At 41.0% G+C, this 20544-nt stretch overlaps 1 protein-coding gene and 1 non-coding gene across 2 annotated transcripts in view; both read left to right on the forward strand.

The window, feature by feature from the left end:
• The window catches only part of Iml1 (GATOR complex protein Iml1), a 40551-nt gene extending 22524 nt beyond the window's left edge, over positions 1-18027 (forward strand). The window contains 10 exon segments of the mRNA XM_080266731.1: positions 3557-3709; positions 5208-5410; positions 5717-5915; positions 6736-6835; positions 7652-7837; positions 8600-8757; positions 9020-9232; positions 9754-9978; positions 13821-13910; positions 17650-18027. Coding sequence (XP_080122857.1) covers positions 3557-3709; positions 5208-5410; positions 5717-5915; positions 6736-6835; positions 7652-7837; positions 8600-8757; positions 9020-9232; positions 9754-9978; positions 13821-13910; positions 17650-17859 — 1737 coding nt within the window. The 3' untranslated portion in view covers positions 17860-18027.
• On the forward strand, positions 7149-7267 carry LOC145392290 (5S ribosomal RNA). Its single transcript, XR_013895962.1, has one exon. It is a non-coding gene; the product is annotated as a 5S ribosomal RNA (ribosomal RNA).
• Positions 18028-20544: the final 2517 nt, after the last annotated feature.

The raw sequence follows: 20544 nt of genomic DNA on the forward strand, positions 1-20544 counted from the left end.
GAACAGTGCATATATCAGTGTTAACCCCTTTATTACAATGGCCCACTCAAAATCTCTGTAGCCAAAAATTTCTATAGCTAGATGCCTTACTTCTGGAGGAGTGACCGCAAACAAGTTCCTTCCATGTCGCCCTGTCATCTGTCAGGCTTACCTTCCTCCAACTCACACCACTCTCTTTCATATACACTCTACCTATTTACAACATCCCTCCTCCACATACTTGGTTTCCCTCTCTCCCTTCCCCATCCCCACTTCCTTTCCTTCCCCATCCCCTTCCATTTCCCCTTCCCCTTCCCCATCCCCATTCCCTTTCCTTCCTCATCCCCTTCCCCATCCCCATTCCCTTTCCTTCCCCATCCCCTTTCCCTTCCCCTTTCACCTCCACCTCCACCTCCACCTGTGCCTGCACCCCCACCACCGCCCTCTCATACAATCATGATGTGATTAAAGTTGTTTGGCCATAGCATGAATAAAATCAATTACGGTATGTGTCATCAGATTGAAAGGATTAACGGACAGTGTTTCAAACCCGTCACTACAAGATCTCTGAAGTTGGAAAAAAAAAAAAAAAATGGAAGTAGAAAGCAGAAAATTTGAAAAAGACATGAATGTACTGAAGGGGTTAACACACTGTAACCTTAGACCAAACCACTCAGTCTGTAATGATGCACTAATGCTGATATTATGCATGTGTTGAAATTTTTTATAATAGGTAGTTGCGTACTATTTTTTTTACTGTGGTTTAAAAGACAGCAAGTAGTATTATGTCATGCCAAAGAGATTCAGAATTTTTCCCTAGTTTTAAGCACAGTTTGATTTATCGTACTAACCAGAAAGTAGTGAAGTATTCTGACATGCCAGGACACTGTAGACTCTCGGCATGCTTTGAAGTTTGGCTCTTAGATTTCAGGTATACTGTAGTTACATTTTCCTTATTTTCCCCACCAAAAATTTGAATGAACTACCCAACAACTTAATCAAATCAAATCAAAGACAGAAAACTCAGCCTCAATTAAATGGAGTCACATGGAAGAGAGACACATTTCCACTTGTCATAATCGATCATCTATAAATGGAGCCAGCTGAAGTTAGCATCCAACATATGCTGTACTTCTGATATACTATAAACAAAGTAGAAAGTGTGGAAGTACCTAAATCATCGTATAGTCAACGAGAGAATTCTGGACACACCTTTCATCAGCTCCGTTCTGTATTAGAGGTTTGGTTTTGCAGGAAGAACTAGAGACAAGGAAAGATTCTGGACATTATTTTGCTTGTCCCTCCTGCAAAACTAAATCATAGTCAGGGCAGAGAATTGCCTGTGAGTGTGTGTATGAATCAGGCCAATCTTGCAATACGATTGACTGATGAATCAGGCCATCCTTGCTACATGGTTGACCGATGAATCAGGCCAACCTTGCTATATGATTGACTGTGGTGTGATTGTTTACTTTAAGGTCTTAACATTTTAGCTCCCCCCTTTTTTTTTTTTTTTTTTTTTTATGTAGGATCTCCATTTTTCACCCATCAGTTACTGCAGCCCCCTATGAAGCACAATTTTTTAATGTATGAGTGTCAGTTTTGCTTATATGATTGCCGTGACCCCTACATTCAGTAAACAATCATTCATTACCTGATTGGTTTCCGGTAACGTAACCCAATCATGCAGTGCGGTTGTGAATTCATATTTTTGGTGGGAAACCTGGACCTTTAGTGATGCCGGCCTGAAGTTTAAGGGTTGTGCGGGATGACTTGCTTGTAGTGTTTATGACAGTGATTATACAGGGTGTTGGAGGTGGCTGTGGACAGTGGAAGACAGGTGGGGTGAGGTGTGAGAGTGAGAGGTGTGCAGCATATTAAGTTGTGATAGTATAAGGTATGGTGTGCATGTGTGTGTGTGTGTGTGTGTGTGTGTGTGTGTGTGTGTGTGTGTGTGTGTGAGTTGTGGCAGTATGGGGTGTTGGAGTGTAAAGTTTGGCAGTGTGAGGTGTGATGTGGGTGATTGTGGCACTGTGAGTTGAGTGTTGAGGTGTGAGTGTGCAAACTGTTGGAGTGTGAGTTTTGGCAGTGTGAGGTACTGTACAGTATAATATGTTCGTTTGTGGCAATGTGACTTTTATACTGAAGTGTTGGTATGTGAGTTATAATGAGTGTGAATTGTAGGACTGTGAGATGTGGTAGTGCGAGTTGTGTGAGGTGTGACTGTAAGGTGTAGTAATATGCAGTGTGGCAATATGTGGTATGTGTTTGGTGTCAGAGTATGAGGTGTGGCTGTGTAAAGTGTGGCAGTTTTAGGTGTAGCAATGTCTTCAGCTGCACAAGGGCTTATAACACTCTGTATATCATGCTAGACCAAGCCTTACTGAGTTCTGTAGTTGCATCTCTAACCTAGTGCTGTTATTCAGTATCTAACAGTGTGCTCTAACTTCTAACTTACAGAATGTGTCTTGGGGTTTTTTAGGCTTAAAAAATGAGGTGTGATCAATAACCTCTCTTACTGAATTAAAATTAGAAGTTTGTTTTTGCTGCACATACGCTTATAATGGCTGTCCATAATACAATATTATGCAGCTGGAGTCACTAAAGCAGCCCATAACTGTGGGGATTCTTATTTTTTATTATATTTATTTATATATTTATTTTACTTAAAGAGAAAATCCAGGTTATATGACAACAGGATTTAATATTGCTGGTATGTCTTATTTCACCTTTAGTGTACAGGTATCCTATTAAGATTTACAACACAAAAATATTAGTGACACCTTAATGGAAATACAGTAAGCATTTCTAAATATCTTAAACCAACTGAAGACCTTTGTGCATATTTTGAAAGATTGTCAAAGAGCCTCACAGGATTTACTAGGAATGAGTTACACCTAAACATTAATATTGTGTTTATTTCAGTATGTGGGTATGATCAGTCCATTAAAATAATTGCAGCACTGTGGAAGATGACGTAGTATTTTCTATGCCCCGCTCAAGTTTGCACTAGACTGTAAAACACACCCACTCACCTGCCATGTTTGCCACTGCAATACACAACCTACACTTCTTATCAGAAGTCAGCCCGCACAGTACAGTACTTTGGCCTTGTATGCTTGTAACTGGGCACTACATTACTTTTTCTTTTGTAAATATAGTATAGCATCATAGTTTGCTGCAGCATGACAACACAGGTGCTAGAGAGGGATGCCTTCACATGGTGGTGCTGATATAACCAGGCATCTCTACTGCCTGGTTTGACATACATCCTCCGACTCCCTCCCAAACCTCCAGAAGGAGGATAGTAGACCTATAGAAGGGCAGCTTCAGCCTGCAGTCCACTGGGTTCATGTCCAGATGAATCTGGAGACACAACAGCATCATGGCACCACATTTCAGTTCTGCATTTTGTTAATATGACATGATAGCATTTTAGTTCTGCATTTTGAATTCAGTTTGTGAAATTATTGATCACATCTTACCTGTAGCAGTCTTGTTATCCAAACTGGGGATGGTAGTAGCCGTGTAGGTGCATGTGTCAGTAGTTGGCTTTAGTGTCAGCGGTAACTTGCAGAAAACTGGGGGCGGGGGGAAGGCCATTGGGGGGTACGTTGGCAGACGACACAGCTCAGCACTGGTGGGTCCCTGTGCCCCCCTCATCCCCCCTCCCTCCACCACCCCATCCACCGCCGCCACCACCTCCGCCACTTTTGCCACAGGTGGCCAGGTATTTATAAAACTGATTACCGTCTGATGGACTCCTCCTCTTCTGCCACCTCTTTTACACACACTCCTCACTTGAAATTTCATGTGTGCAGGTACAATTCAGGTTCATGGTTGAGAGTTTATAAGAACATAACTACTCTGCATTCTGACCCTCCCCCCCTCCTTTTTTTTTTTTTAAGAATATTGACTCAGCTGAATACAACACACAGTGGTAACCCAAATAAAACAACAGAGTTTTCCAGCCATCCTTCACAGTTAACTTGAGAAAGACTGTAAATTCCTGACAGCTGAAGAAAATCATCCACAAAACCCAACTACTGTACTGTATTATTCTAACATATCTCATGAATCATACTTATGGGTGAAGTTAAACAAGCTTAAGTGAGGAGTGCTTGTGTCTTGATTGAGTGTCATGTGTTGGTATGTTGTGTATGGATAAGGTATGTTGTGTATGGATGTGGATGAGGTTGATGATACTACAGTATCATTATTGAAATTGAAAGTTTGCTGAGACTTCCCTCTTGGCTGTGATGATGGAAGATGCTACATGAAAGTTTATTTATGTGACAGCAATGTAAAGCACACAATTAAAGAGAATGAGAAAGAAGGATACTCTCTCATATTCAGGAAAGGTTGAAAACGAGATTGAGAACGAAGGATGTTCTTTGATGTTTTGGAAGTAATGATTAGTGTGAAAGGCAGGGGACAATGCTGGATGAGATTGCTGGCTAACTCTTGTTTACAGTGATACATAAGGTAGGTAGATATGTGGAACCGTAGCTTCGGGCATTGAGTCGGATACTTTACTCTCTCTCTCTCCCTCCTCTGCTGCTGTCCATGCCTGCTCCAGTCAGCTTTCATTCCTTTCTGCTTTTTCTCTCCTTTCTTTGAGAGTTCCCATGGTTTTGTACATATTCTTTCCTTGTTTTTCAAGCCCTCATTACTCCATTCTTAGCTGGTGAAAGGAGTTCAGAATGATGATGATAATGTTGATAATGATTTCCAGTTGTCTTTAGGTTAGAATGATGATGATGATGATGATAATTTCTGATTGTGTGTGGACTGGAATGAAGATAATAACTTGCTTCTGTACTTAGATTAGGATGATAATGAGGGTGCTGCTGATAATATCCACTGCAGTTAATTTATAATGATGAGTCTGATGACTTGTGTTTACCTTCAGTTGACTCTACACTGAGTGATATTACAGGGTGGTAACCTAATAGCCAACAAACAGACACCTGGTGGCTTAGTGAGTTGAGATGCACCAACAAGACATGGCCTGTATGGATCTCATCCCAAGGGATGGTTGGAGCCTATTGCTCACTTACTGCTACTCAGGGACAAACAGCTGGTCACCCATCATTAATGTCTGGACTGATTAGCCTAGCCCCAGGTCCCTAGGCTCATAATAAAGCAGGGAAGGATTGGATGATGGATGGATGAGTGAACTACAGGTGTGTTTGATTATGATAACTTTCAACCGAACATTTGTTGAGTAATACCACCTGTGGATGGCTGGTCAGAGTGTGGGAGGGTTCCGGGAGCGTCTAGGCAGCAACCGTGTGGGTGAGCGTCCCCGGCCTCGCTCCAGCAGCAAGGCCGAACGGCTGAGGTTTGAGAGCGGCAGCAGGGAGGTGCACGGGGAGGCACCCGAGATGAGGTCGCTGATTGAACCAGAGGAGGAGGCCAAGGATGATGGGTGAGTGGTGATATATGAAAAGTATAGAGAGCTGTAGTGCATAATACTTAGGTACGTGGATTTCATCTGTACTAAGAATGAAATTTGTTTTGTTTCAGCGTTGGAATTTGGCATTGTCTTAAGGTTTACCTGTGATGGTAACACTGTGTAGGCAAGGCAAGTGTGCTGTGAGTGTAGGATTTGATTCCCTTTTCACCTCCCTGGTATAGTTTGTTGTGGAAAATGCATCTTTATGGGAATACACGGGACGCAACTGGCCATGACTCAGAGTTTAATATGTTTTCCTATACAACTTTACCCCATCAGAGAGAGTAAAAAGTACCACCTTGGGAGCCCATTGAATGAAATAGTTGAGGGTATGCGAGAGCCACTGAAGGGTGTGAGTCTGCTGCAGCGGCTGCCTTCCCTGCCGGCCCTCACCTTTGTGGCGGCCGATGCCACGACCTGGGTTTGTGACAATGTGGAGGGCGCCACCTCTGAGCTGGCAGCTGTTGAGTTGCTTCAGGTGTGTGGAATACTTTATTGATAGTGTTATTTTGACTCCAGCACCACTTGAACATACACCCAGTGAACTGCACACCACGCTGAGGTAGTCCATCCAGCAGTCCACCATCCTCCTTTAAGGGGATAGGAAGTGAGTTGAGGATGTTTGTATAACTGGGCAGCAGAGCCACCTGGTTGTGTTAGTGTGAAGGCATCCATCTCCAGCACCTGTTGTATTATTGCTGCCGCCCAATAAAGTACTGTAGTTATACACTCAATCCCTGCTTTATGACTGGGTTACATTCATGGAAAACCGATTGGTAGTACCAGTAATAATATAAGCAAAAATGGTGATCATATATCCCCCCAAAATGTGCTAAAATTGTATAAGTGAATGATTGCATAAACAGGATATTACAGTACTGAATTTGAATGCTTTTAGCTTACCCCATTGACTCTAAGAAAGCCCAGCTAAGTTGAAGGAAAATCAGTCTTCTCCAATTAGTCAGAGTAGTATCCAAATGTCATTGTATTGCAGGAGTAGATGAAGAAGGTTTTTGACCCTTTGAAGACAAGTGATACTATAACCTATTTGATTTCTCCTGATGGAACTGGGCCACTCCCACAAATTGAATACTAAGTTGTAGTTTTATGAATTTTAATAAAGCATAGTTATGAGGCAGGAATTAGTGTCCCTGGTTACCGGCCAAATCAACCCTCTAATCTGACTACACTTGGCCATTAATTGAACTGAGAGAATTTGGGGAATTTTTATAAGGTTAGAACAACATCCTACTGGCTCATGCTTTAATACTAAATGATTTGTTTCCCTCTCCTGGCAGAATATGGTGAAGAGTGAGTTGATCTGCCACGCATCTGGTGACCACCACCATCCCTTCATACACGGCTTCTTCCTCTACTTCTTTGTCACTGGCAGCAAAGGTGACCAAGTGATAGCTTGCCCTCCACTGCCTTGGATATTGGTTTGAAGAACTGACTGTTGTCCTTTCACCTTAACATGGTTCAGATATTTGTCATTTTGCAGCTTATTTCACATAGCTCAGTGGCAGAAAAAGCCAATGCAGTGGCTCTGCTTCTGTTCCATAGCAGTTCTTCATGACTGATATACTGTATTGTAATGTAAATCTGATGTTACACTGCAGGATTCAGGTTGAATAGGTGGCAGTTTTAGACCAAGTTAAAGTTGAAAGAGTATAGGCTAATTTACATTCTGGACAGGGAAAAATAACTCAAATTTAACGGCCATGCCACGTTGAGTACACCGCTTCCCGTCCGATCAGCGAAGTTAAGCAACGTTGGGTCTGGTTAGTACTTGGATGGGTGACCGCCTGGGAACACCAGATGCTGTTGGCATCCCTACGTGTCAAGTGGGGTTGGTGGAGGATTAGTGCCCCTCCCTGTAAAACAATTAACTCTAAGCCCTTGACCACCCCGTTTGGGATACATGGCGTCTGGCAATGGATGGATGGATGGTAAGGGTTGGGGGATTATACTGTATTCAGTTTCAAGTTGTCTGTGTGTATTTCCTACTGTCTGTGATCTCCATTCTCTTAAAGGCAATGTGTTCCGGCATCTTGAAATCAATGGATCTTGAATTTGGGTTTCTTATTTTATTTATTTATTTTTTTTCTTGGGAGAAACAGTCTCGTGGGCTTCTGGCCTTGGGTTCTGTCTACCTTGCATTTTAAAAAATGTAAGATTTGAGAAATGAATTAAGAACTTAACTTTGTCCAGCAGAGCAGGACCAGACTGGGTACGATCCAACAGGGTACCAGGCGGAATGGCACGAGGTTGAGGTTGAGCCCCTGGCCACGAGAGGAGGTGTCCCCACAACCCCACACCCTGCCTCACCCACACCACACCCCTGTCCCACCTTCCTGCAGCCGGACCTCCCAGCACACGCACCATGGCGGGGACGATACAGTAGGTTGACCGTTTCTATCTGATTATGTATTTTTAATTTTAATCACTGCTCCAACAGACTTTTATTCATGAACCCCCACACCCTGTTTCACCCATGCTGCACTCCTGCCCCACTTAAAGTTAGACCTTCCACCAAACGCATACTCTGTAGGGGAGATTACAGTACATTGACCTTGTATGGTTGATGATGTATTTTTTCACTTTGCTTATGCTCCACCAGACTGTTTTTTAGACTGTTTAATTCACCTACCACCCAACACCCCACCTCGCCCATGCCACCACACCCATACTCCACCTTCCAACAGCCAGACCTCAAACCACATACACAATAAAGGGATCAGGACAGTATGTTACCCCTTTGCTGAGGTTGCTGCACTCACTATATATTATTCATGTGTCCATAAGGTGATTAGGTCCATGTGAGAGAATGTAGCAGTCAGAGGTTTCACTTTCTCTCCTGAGCAATCTTTTCTCTCATGTTCCCTCCTTCTAACCTTTCTTCTTTCTAACATTACTTCTTTTAGTTTTCCTTTCTTCTGATCTTCCCTACATCTAACCTTCCTTCATTCTAACATTCCATCATTTTAGCCTTCACTTCTTCTGACTTTCATTACATCTAACCTTCCTTTTGTTCTGATATTCCTTCCTTCAAACTGCCTCTCTCTCTAACCTTTCCTGCACACCATCTTCCAACACTTACCTAACCTTTACCTCTCCCGTGTATCACCTTCCACACCCTAACACATATAACATCCCCGGCAGAGCTGTACCGCACTGGCCACCTTGACCTGGACACTAATAGCCGCAGTGACCGTGTGGAATGGGGCCACCTCAAGCATCACTCCACCTTCTCACCGCTCACCGCCTTTGAGCTCATCGTTCAGTGGCTCTGTGCAACCGGAACCATCGTCACTGACCTGGTGGGCTTGCTTGGGATAGTAGGCAGGAGTGTATTGTTTGTATAGGCCTTGAGGCATAATCTGTCTGTGCACTCTCCTGGATATAATGATGGTACATAGCAGTTTTCAGTAGTAAGCCAATAGTAGTAGTAGTTGTAGTAGTAATAGTGGTAATTGTATTTTTTATGAATTAGCTAGTCACTGCTTCCCACCACAAATAGAAGGTGATTAGGTGACAGAGGTGTATCTCACATTGTCATATTTATTAGGGTACATATTTCAGATGATGACATGGCAGCGTAAGGCCCAGGCATGTGGTCTTCACTTGTTCCCGGTGCCGAGTGATCCGTTTGCCCTGCCGTACTCCTGCCACTCAGACCCCCTGCGTGGCCCTATCCTCATCCCTCTCAATGTCACCTGCATAACTGATGCCGGGCACCAGCCGTTTGCACAGTTCCCCACTGCTACATGGGGACGACGCATGCACTTATTCCAGGCAAGACACACAGTGGGGTTCATTAGAAAGAAAGGATGAGAAAGAGGGGGGAGAGAGAGAGAGAGAGAGATCCATATTGTTTTTGAGCATCTTCCTCTTCTCTCATGGTAATAGGCTATCCCACTCCCATCTTCCACATTGCATAATGGTTTTACACTTCTAACATTACTGTAAGCCTCTGTTTCCTTCTTGTATACAAAAAAGTAGAAAAGGAAGAACCTGTTAAAGTGAGTCAAGATCTGTTTTTTAATATTCACATGAGTTAGGTTATTGTGTACAAAGGGTATTTTTGCCTCTGAGGCCAAGCCAAGATTTCAGAGGTTTAAATGATGTGTGAATGATTGTTTGACTCATTTTACTTAGTGTGCTGGTCTTAATTAACTTTCTTCTGGGTTTGCTATTTCTTTCTGGATCAAAATGAGGAATTAGGTTTTGGATGATGATGATGATGATGATCATGACGATGACAGTGACAAATCTTAATCCATGTTTGTAGTGTAATGTATATGTGTTTCCATCAGGAGGCCATTCTGAAGCGCTTTGGGTTTGTTGGCTATGTGACGGAGAGCCACAGTCCGGAGCAGAGCCAATTTGTGCACGTGACTGGCAACATGTTTGTGATGGTACACTCCCCAGGGGCCCTGCTCTCCCCTGCACCACTCTCCCCCGCCCCTGAGCCCACACTCTCACGCCCTCGCTCCCTCGCCTGCCCCACACCTGGCCCACCCACCCCAGGCCTCTCACAGGTAAGTACCCACCCGGAAGGACAACATAGGCAGAGGATATACAGTGCGGGGTGGTCCATATATTGCACTATGAAGATTTAAGTAGAGGATATGTACAGCACATAGCATCTTCATTGCATAGCCTTTTATGTATTCTTTGTGCTGTCAGATAATTAGATTTATGTTAACCCCTTCACTGCGATTGTGTATTTTTCACTCCATTCTTGCTATCTTTCATGTTCCACCTAGGAGAGACTTTTCAAATTGAGGGAGTAAGATTCAGCCTTCAGTAACCCCTTGCACATGACACTCTATTCGTTAGATGAGTACAACAGGCCATTCTTAAACTGAATCCAGCACACCATTCCTAAATTGAATACAGTCATCTGGAAGTAAGCAGGAGTAAACTAAATGATAAGTTACCTGATTCAAGGGGTTAAGGGAGATCTGTGGTAGTGAAGGGGTTAGATTATATTTCAGAATGCAGGGCTAATTGTTGCCAGCAATGTGTTTAGTACAGAATGCCATCAGGAACAAGAATGAAATGCTGTAGAATGCTGGAATATGGCATGGCTATGTTTAGAATAGAATTAATGCTGATATATAGATGTAGGTATGGTATGAAAATTAGATTAGTTTGGAGAATAATATACTAATTGGAGTTAATAGTGTCCAGTAGTAATTTGGATAGTATATCTGGAAATTCATTTATATTTGAATAGTGTCCTTGGTGAGACCATATTGGTGTGGGAAGTTCGGTGATGATGATTTGAAATATAACACAGAAAAGCATTTAAATTGAGAATACAAGGTTATGATACATTAGTACAGTATGAAAAGATTATAAACTAATGATGAAAATAGTTTTGTGGTATTTAAATAATGATCAGTAGTCAGAATTGAAGGTTATGAAGACATCTTGTATGGTGCTGTTTATAGTGGAATTTCAGCACTTTGTCTTGCAGTGTTTATTCTGTCCTAGATATCATTATGTCACCTCATTGATATGTGACAGAAAGATTTCATTTCAATTTTTATTTTCGTATGTGATTTTTGCAAGCGTTGTTGGTGTTAATTTCTTGTTAATTTCACCTGCATTTTTGTTTGATTTTTAGGAGCTGGGGATATATGATTATTTTGGAATTAGGAAGTTTTATTGCAATGAATAAGAGGGTTTGTTAGTTGACAGGAATAAGTAAACATCCTTGTGTCTGATTAGCTGGTGATTATGAATAAGAGAAACCTGTGTATTAAGCTGGCATGTTTATCGTAAGCATATCACAAAATATCCTTGTTTAACCAATGGTTTTTATGATGAGTGTGTATCTGTGGGTATAGGGGAGAAAGAACACTGCTTATACACTTCTTCCATGTCATAAAAGAAAGGTAAAAGGGACAGAAGTTAGCTGTTAACCTAGACAAGGGTATTGATTAGCTAGTACAGGTGGTATAAAGAAAATGAAGGTGGGGTAACATTTGAAATTATAAAGAAAATAAAGGTAGGGTAACATTTAAAACTACTATGTAAAGAAAATGATGCTTGGGATAATATTTAAGAGAATATTAGGCAAGTGAAGGTAACGTAACATTTAAAAGTATATAAGGCAGTGAGTCTTGATGCGTGATAAGAGTAATGCCTGCATGAGCGATGGCATGTCAGCTTACGGGAGCTTTTGTGGTCACTCGGTAATAACAGCAACTAACAAGAAGCATTGGTGATATATACAGTCCTGCATGATGCCACACTTGTGTAGTAGTCCATTTTGTGTTTGTGTTTAGTTGTGTAATGACTCAGTGATCGAGTATGATGTTCGTGAATTACCTGACCCATTGTATACAGTACTAAAATCTATCTTGCTGTCTGACAATGTGTGTTTGTATCAGTCTCTCAGTTTATCAGTTGCCAACACTTATATACAGTGTGTGTGTGTGTGTGTGAAGCCTGGGAAGTGATTGAGATATAAATGTTATAGGTGTAAAAATAATGTTCATATATCTGTATATATTCCAGTATTAGGAAAATATAAGTAGCATACCAGAGAAAATACAGGAGAGGATAAATTGGTAAAGAAGAGATGCAAGGAAGCAGCCTAAGACCATGAGGAAAGAGAAGTGCTGTAGTAGCTGTAGTAGAATGGATAAAGAAAATTACTGTATTTTGAACATGGTGCGAATATATACTGTATTAAGTCAGGATGAGATTTTAGAGCCTTTGCTAGTGAGACTGAAAGGGATGACTGTATTTTGGTTAGGTCCACAGAGAAAGCTAGACATTGATGATGATGATGATGTTAAGGTCCCAGGAGACTGCAGAGTATGAGATGTAGTGCTGCTGCTGCTGATGATGATGATGATAATGATGATGATGTTGATGGTAGTGATGATGATGATGGTGATAGATTTTTGTATACATTGGGTCAGACGATTCATGAAAGCGCTGTTTGATGTTGTGCTTTCCATTGCTATCTCATTTCATTGACATCAGAAAGTTTGAGCATATTTTCACCATTATAATTAAGTTGTGGTGTGCATAAAGTGTTATGATTATGATTTATTATTATTATTATTATTATTATTATTAAGGAAAATTATCAATATGATAGTTATACATATTGGTCAAGTGTTCTCCCATCCTGTCCTCTCTACCCATCCCATTCTGCCGTGCCCAGTTTTATCCTGTCCTTTTTCCTCACATTTTCCAGATTGCAGGAGGTCTTCATTGTCTGTCTGTCTACTTACCTGTCTATATGTCTGTCATTGTCTGTCTATCAATCTATCTATCTATATCTATCTGTTTATCACCATGCAATTCAAGATGGCCACAAATGAATCACTCTTCTGTCACTATTTTTTTAATATTTTTTAAAAAGCAGGTTTGTGACACACCCGACACCACGCATCTCACGTATATTACAGAAGAATCACCCATTAAAGTTTCATTGGTATCCGTAAAGCTAATTTATACCTCAGTTAACTTTACTTCCTCAGTTAACTCTTATCAGTTATATGGAAATCATTAAGGCAGTTTTGAACACATCCCTGACCACTCTTTACTTCATTGATGCATTTTTTTTTTTTTTTAATGTATTTTTGATACCTTGAGATAATTTTTTTTTAACCCATTCTGTCTGGTGACCTGTTTTATATTTTATTCTTTCTGTATCCTGATTTATTTTATTGAGGTTTGGGGAGACTCTTCAGACTGGAGTGGTTAACTATAGCCCAACCCATTCACCTTTGAGATACCCCCCAAGTTGAATAAAAACATGTACAGAGAGAAAGAATTAAATAAGGAAAGATGCCATTGGATTGAATGGGCTGACTTTGGTGAGACATCGTGTAGTGAAGAAAGATGATGATCTCCGTTGAACTCACCTAGAAAAGCTGTCCCCCAAAGCTTAATAAGGTGATCAGGTGGCAGTGAGAAAAAGGTAAAAGTATGACACTGAATTAAAGATGCTAAACTGACTCTCATGTACCACCCTGATCCACCTTGACAGCTCCACCCTTCCTTAACTCCTCTCTGTCTCACATTACACGGCATCACCTCACATCATGTACTGTCTCTTCTGTTACCTCATGCCTCCCCACCTCATTCCATCTCCCCTTATCCCTCCTCTCCTCACTTCACTTCACATGCTATCACATCACATCACTTCTCCACCTCACTTCGCTCCTCCCTGCCACACTTCTAATCCACATTGCCACTTCACTTCAACCTTCCCCTCCTCACTTGACATCAAATATCGCTTCCCATGACGTTACATCACACAACTTTACTCTTTTAACCTCACTTCTCTTCATTTCACTTCACTCCTTTGCTCTTCCACCCCCTGCCGTGTCTTAACCCAGCACCTCCCCAGGAACCGCTCTATGGTGTGTCCAGCCCGCATGTGGAGTATTTCCATCGTTTGATTGCTGATTTGTACTCCCACGAGATCAGCGAGAAGCAGGTTTGTGACACACCTGACACCATGCATCTCACGTATACCTCACCCCAGCCTGCACCTCACCCTTAGCACATCTCACCCTTAGCACATATCACCCTTAGCACACTTCATCCCAGTCCTTTTTTGTCTCACCCTTTACCCTTATGTCTCACCCATTTATTTTTCACACTGCATCCTTAGCACACCACAGTTGAGACTTATATACCTCACCCTTAATGCACCCTGCCTTATCCTTGGTCCTTCTCCTTCACCCGTAGCACATCTTATCCTTGGTCCTTACACTTCACCCGTAACCTACTGTACATACCATACCTTTGTCACATCTCACCCCTGGTACTCACACTCATCTCCTTATCCTCACATCTTCTCCTGATCCTCACTGCTAATCCTAGTACCTCACTCCTAATCCTAAGACCCCACTCCTAATCCCTAGACCTCACTCTTACCTTACACCTCACAGTAATCCATACACCCCACTCCTAATCCCTACATCTCACTCTCTCACTCCTACCTTACACTTCACACTAATCCATACACCCCACTCCTAATCCTTACACCCCATTCCTAATCCTTACACCCCATTCCTAATCCCTACACCCCATTCCTAATCTTTACACCCCATTCCTAATCCCTACACCCCATTCCTAATCTTTACACCCCATTCCTAATCCAACACCCCACTTCTAATCCATACACTCCATTCCTAATCCAGACACCCCACTTCTACTCCTATATACCCTACTTTTAATCCTTACACCCTATTCCCAATCCATACACTCTATTCCTGATCCTGACACCTCACTCCCAATCCCCACAGTTCCCTCCTGACCCTCATACCTCACTCCAAATCACCTAATTTCACCGTTATATTAAAATTGTTGCACATCACGCCTTGCACCCTGCCTTTGGTGTTAATTCTTCACTCTTTACCCCTCCATCTTGGTCCACACACCTCACACTTGACCCTAACACCTCACCCTCGATGTTGACACCTCACTGCCCACATCTCAGTCATTTTTTTAATCCCACACATCTCACTTGTCATAGCATTTAACGGATCGGCCACATTTAATCCCAGCAAAGCAAACTGTTTACTTAATTGTCTCCCTTTGTTTGGGGACAGTAGAGACATACACTAGCACACACACACACACACACACACACACACACACACACACACACACACACACACACACACACACACACATGCTTTTCAGATCCAGCCAGACACAGTGAGGTAAGTGTTGCAATGTTTCCTCTTGAATTATGTGTGTGTGTTGCATGTGTGTTGCTGCTCACTAATGCATGCAATGAGCTTCACGAAATACACCACTGCAGTTCACTCACTTTGTACTTATCCTGGATCCTAGGGCACTGTTTTTTATTTTTTTTTTATGAGATGCTTTTGAGGATTTTTGCCAATTAGATTTTTTTTTTTTTTTTTTTTTTTTTTTTTTTTTTTTACAGGAGCGGTAGGAAGTGACTTTTCTCAATCCGACACCAGGCCATTGCCATACATACCCAGCAGATGCCCATAGTTCATTTATGCTGAGTTGGCCAAATTGTCAACCTTTTTGCAGCATGTTTCATGTATATCAAGGGCAGAGAATGACAGTACAGTACTACAGCCGTACATCCTTTCCACAGCACTTCTTTGTGACTAGTATCATATTCTAGCACTTCTTTGTGACTAGTATCATATTCTAGCACTTCTTTGTGACTAGTATCATATTCTAGCACTTCTTTGTGACTAGTATCATATTCTAGCACTTCTTTGTGACTAGTATCATATTCTAGCACTTCTTTGTGACTAGTATCATATTCCAGCACTGATCTCTTATTTCTACTCAGTGTTCAAGATGGAGAGATGGCAATTTTAGGCCAAGTTAGAGTAAAAAGGGTACAATAAATGTATCAGTGGGTCTTGTTCTAAATGCTTTGGAGCTTTTGTAAGATCTTCATCACTAGTGAATTCTGTACATTACACCTTAGTTTCCTCCTGTGTGTTATTGATGCAAAAAATATTACAATATTAAAATTATATAAATAGCACACAAGAGAAGGCCAAGGTGTAATGTGGAAAAATAAATCACTAAGGAAGGGTGTTTTGAAGCTTCTTGTGTCACATAGAATATGACCCAGGACCGGACACACAAACCCACGTACAATCAGTTCCCTGTCCCAACTCTGGTTTTGGTTTACAGGAAGGAGAAGGAAGCTGTCAAATCTTCCTCTGTCTCCTGTTGTAACCACATAAATTATTCTTGGTTACTAGGAAAATACTGCAGGTTATAACTTTTCTGCAGGAAGATCAGGGAAAGGAGTGCAAAATTTTCCTGTCTCGTTCTTCTTGTAATAAAAACATATCTAAATTATGGTAGAGAATTAATTGCAAATTTACTTAAGAAAATCACCTCAGGATCCCAAGAAATCACAGGAAACACCAGGATTAGTGTGGACTGAGTGAACAGCTGAGGCATTTGGTCAAAGAGAGACAGATATGTGGTGTGCCACGTTACTATGCTGGTCTGTTTTGCCTTCTTTGACTGAGGGGCTTTATAAAGCTGGCCCATTGACCCAAGTAGTTATAAAAGTTGACTCTGCCTATGGATGATGAGGATGAAAGTGATGATGATGATTGATGATGATGACTGATGATGGTGATGATTACAGGTTTTAACTCCACCCACAGTATACAGGTTCCAATGGCTTGAGTGGGTGGTCCTGTGGAGAAAGGATTGAAACACCTTAGAACCATAACATAACAGTTTGGAAGATTACACCTCCTCCTCAGTGAATTTTTTTGCATATTACACTGTGCTGTTCTCTCGTATGTTATCTATACCTTTGTAATATTGACTCATATTGCATAAATAACATACAAGAGATTAGTAAAGCACCATATGCAAAAATAAACTGGTAAGGAAGAGGTGTTTGAGAGTTTCCTTATACTTTATTTTATAGAGTGACATGTGACCCAGTTTTTCATGGCACTCTGATGATAGTCCCCATACTTTTTTTTTTCCTATGAATCATTTTTTATCTTTGCTGTGTTAGTAGTTGCCTTTTTTTTTTTTTTTTCTTTTTTCTAATGCTCTCAGTTATTTTGAGGGACTGAAATGGTAGTTTCCCTGTAATTATTTCCTAATAATCATGTATATAGATTAGGTTCCCTTGCAGCTGCTCTCATAGACTTATTCTTTTATCATATAGTTTTTAGATCATTTTCCTTTTCCATTTTGTATTCTAGTAATCCTATACTATTTTGCGGCATACTTTTTTTTCCTTTTTTTTTTGTTACCATGTTTTTAACTACCTCTAATTTAGTTTCGCAGCTTTGTGTTTTTTCTGATGTTTCTATGCATAGTCAGGTACATTTGTTTTGTCACCATTTGTCCATTTCATGCATCCTTTTTTTTTTTTTTTTTTTTTTTATGTTGACAGTAATTTATGCAAAATTTGCTGATTATTGTTTTTTTTTTTTTTATATTAATCTGAGTTTTTTTTAAATAATAACCTGACAGTTTTTTTTATAATAACTTGACAACTGGGCTGTTCTCTTAACTTAAATACAATGCAATGCTCTTATTGCTTGAAATTCAGTGAGCCTTTGTTATGAAGTAGGAATGAGTCTCTTTGGTTTTATCTGATCTATACCCCATGAGCAGAGAGGGTTAGGGATCTTTCTCTACAGAGAATAAATACACAATAGTAATTCAGCATTTCTGGGACCCCCACTCAGCCTGGTTTCCTGTGGACATTCAACTACATGCTAACCAAGCGCTGGAAGACTCCGCCCATCTCCGGTGACGAGGCCATGGCGGAGAAGATGCTGCAGGACTTCAGGCTCTTCTGTGCCAATGACCAGAACCGCCTCAGGGATTTCTGGGACTCACACCTGCCTTTGCTGTCTCACTCTGGGCCTGTTGACGACCTTATAGCCGAACCGTAGGATGTGTGTGGAGAGGTTTGCAGGCACTTACGGTGCTGTAGGGTGTGTCTGGAGAGGTTTGCAGGCACCTAGGGTGCTGTAGGGTGTTTCTGGAGAGGTTTGCAGGCACTTAGGGTGCTGTAGGGTGTTTCTGGAGAGGTTTTCAGGCACTTAGGTTGTGTGTGGAGAGGTTTGGCGTACTGGTTGATGTGCAGGCACTTAGGTTGTGTGTGGAGAGGTTTGGGGTACTGGTTGATGTGGTTATGTTGAATAGCCTCAGAAATTTTTATGGCCTGCACTTACAGGAATGGGAGAAGGTATACTCCATTTTGATTTTCAGTAGCCTATAAATATACTGCTTACATACAACACCTAATACTGTACAGTACTTGCAGTTGTGGTGTGATTGTTTAATGTGTGTGTGTGTGTGTGTGTGTGTGTGTGTGTGTGTGTGTGTGTGTGTGTCTGTCTGTCTGTCTGTTTGTCTCTGTCTGTCTGTCTGTCTGTGAAGGGAGGGGGGGAATTAATTCCATGACAGAGACCTGGCCTCGATATTCATGTTGAACACAGTAGAGAAGAAGAAGCAGATGTACGTACCATAGATCTTTGGTACAGCAGGGGTTTGGGTGGATTAATGGTGGGTTGCTGTGCTTAATAAGAGAACCAGATGAAAGAAAGTGTGAGGGTAAGTTTTTGTTGGGAGAGGTATTACCATTTTGTTTTACAGTTGCTGTTGCTGATAACTTATGGGCTGTGATGCAGTGGTTTGGTGTATATATTGATGGATAGGAAGGCAGACAAGCAGACAGTTGTTGGATGGACTGATAATTTGAACTGATGTAATAATCTGTGTGGTCTAATGGTGGTGCTTCATAGGCTGTGGCATCAGGAAGTAGAATTATAGACAGTGAAGACTGAATTAGTATGAAAGTTTGTTGTTGCAGCAAGTGTAACACTGTTCTGGTACTCTGGCATTGAAATTTGGTAACCCCTTTAATGTGATGTTATCTTTTTATAGTTATTTTTGCTATTTCCAGTCCCTACTGTGTGACGTGGGAGGTACATCTCATACTGAGGGGATTAATGAAGGCTTTGTCTTATTCCTCAAGATCCAAAATCTCTTGGATACTGAGTAAAATCTTCTGAAAGTAGCTAGGAAATGATAGTAGTAGTAGTAGTTGTAGTGGTAGTAGTTTTAGTAGTAGTAGTAGTTGTAGTGGTAGTAGTTTTAGTAGTAGTAGTAGTTGTAGTGGTAGTAGTTTTAATAGTAGTAGTTGTAGCAGCAGCTCCAGGTTCATCTGAGACACGAACCCAGTAGACTGCAGTTCACCATCTCCTTTTAGGGGTACGGGGAAGTAGTTGAGGGATGTTTATATAACCAGGCAGTTGAGCAACCTAGCTATATCGGTGCCACCACATGATGACATCTCTCTCCAGCCCTTGTGGGAAAAAAAAAAAATCTGAGAAAAGAGGATAATGTTTATGCCAAATATTTCAGCATGGATTCTGTGATATTTAAGAATGGAACTGCACAATGATGTGGTACTCCTAAGTCATGTTATGTATGTAAGTTTTGTAAAGGGAAATTTGTATATATTGTATCAGATTTGTATTGTACATTTTTAGAAATTCAGTTTTTATTAATAGACACCATTTCTATTTCTGTAGTTTAAGTAAAGCTGTATATCATAGCATGTTTGTTTTCCATCCTGTAGATTACTGTATAGAAGTCATTTATCTTCATATATATATAGTAGGTTTTAGTGCCAGTGCTGTGAAAGGTGTAATCAAATGAAGTGCTTTGTGTCAATGGGTTTTGCCTGTTGGACAGAGTGAAGTATTTTAAACGACTGAATGAAGAGTGAATGGATGTTTGGATCAGTTTGAAAAGGACTAATTGTGGCTGCCATTCCCTCCAAGAGAAGATCTAGTTGTGCAGTTGACCTCATATGAACTGATAAAGGTAACCAATAGATAGAAACACTACAGAGGAAGATTTATTGGACAATAAATTGTGCCCTCCATTTATTCAGCATTTTGCAAGTATTTCTGATTCCGGATGTGCTGCTTATATGAAAAGTCAGAAAACTAAAATTAAATCCGCTCACATAGCTCTCAGATGGAAGGGTTCTCCGTCAAGGCATTACAAGGGACAAATGTGTAAGGTTGAAGCTTCATCAGCCCTGAAAATGATGCTAAAGTTGTCAAGAAACCAGCTGCAAACCAGCCACTGTGAAATTATAGCAATCTTTACCCAAATGTGTGACAAGGAAGGGCATGAACCGTTTGGGTGTTGTTCTGATAGTGCGACCTACGAAATGGTTTAAATCACTGCTATAGAAATGGTTTGAATTACTGTTACCTACGCATTCTTCGTGTGTGTGTGTTTATGTACGTAAGGGAAGTTTCTCTCAGACAGTGCAAAAGCATATGATCTGTGCATCATGAATATTCGAAAGAAATTGAAAGTCTGGATGATACGAAGCCTACTATGCCAAAGAAGGTCAATAACACAAACAAAACCCATTCGTTTTTCTTCAGTTCTGATACATCTTGCATATCTGTGAATCTATCAGCACACCATTATAATTATGGTGTGCAATTTTAGAATAAATATTAACTTAATGACATGTCAAATGTGGCTTCAGGGTACCCAAGAGTTCAGAACCACCCTTAAAGAAAACGTAAGGTCATCTCATTGAAGGG

Source organism: Coenobita brevimanus, chromosome 21, assembly GCF_032717465.1.
Source record: "Coenobita brevimanus isolate Jiangsu-jjx chromosome 21, ASM3271746v2, whole genome shotgun sequence".
Classification (NCBI taxonomy): domain Eukaryota; kingdom Metazoa; phylum Arthropoda; class Malacostraca; order Decapoda; family Coenobitidae; genus Coenobita; species Coenobita brevimanus.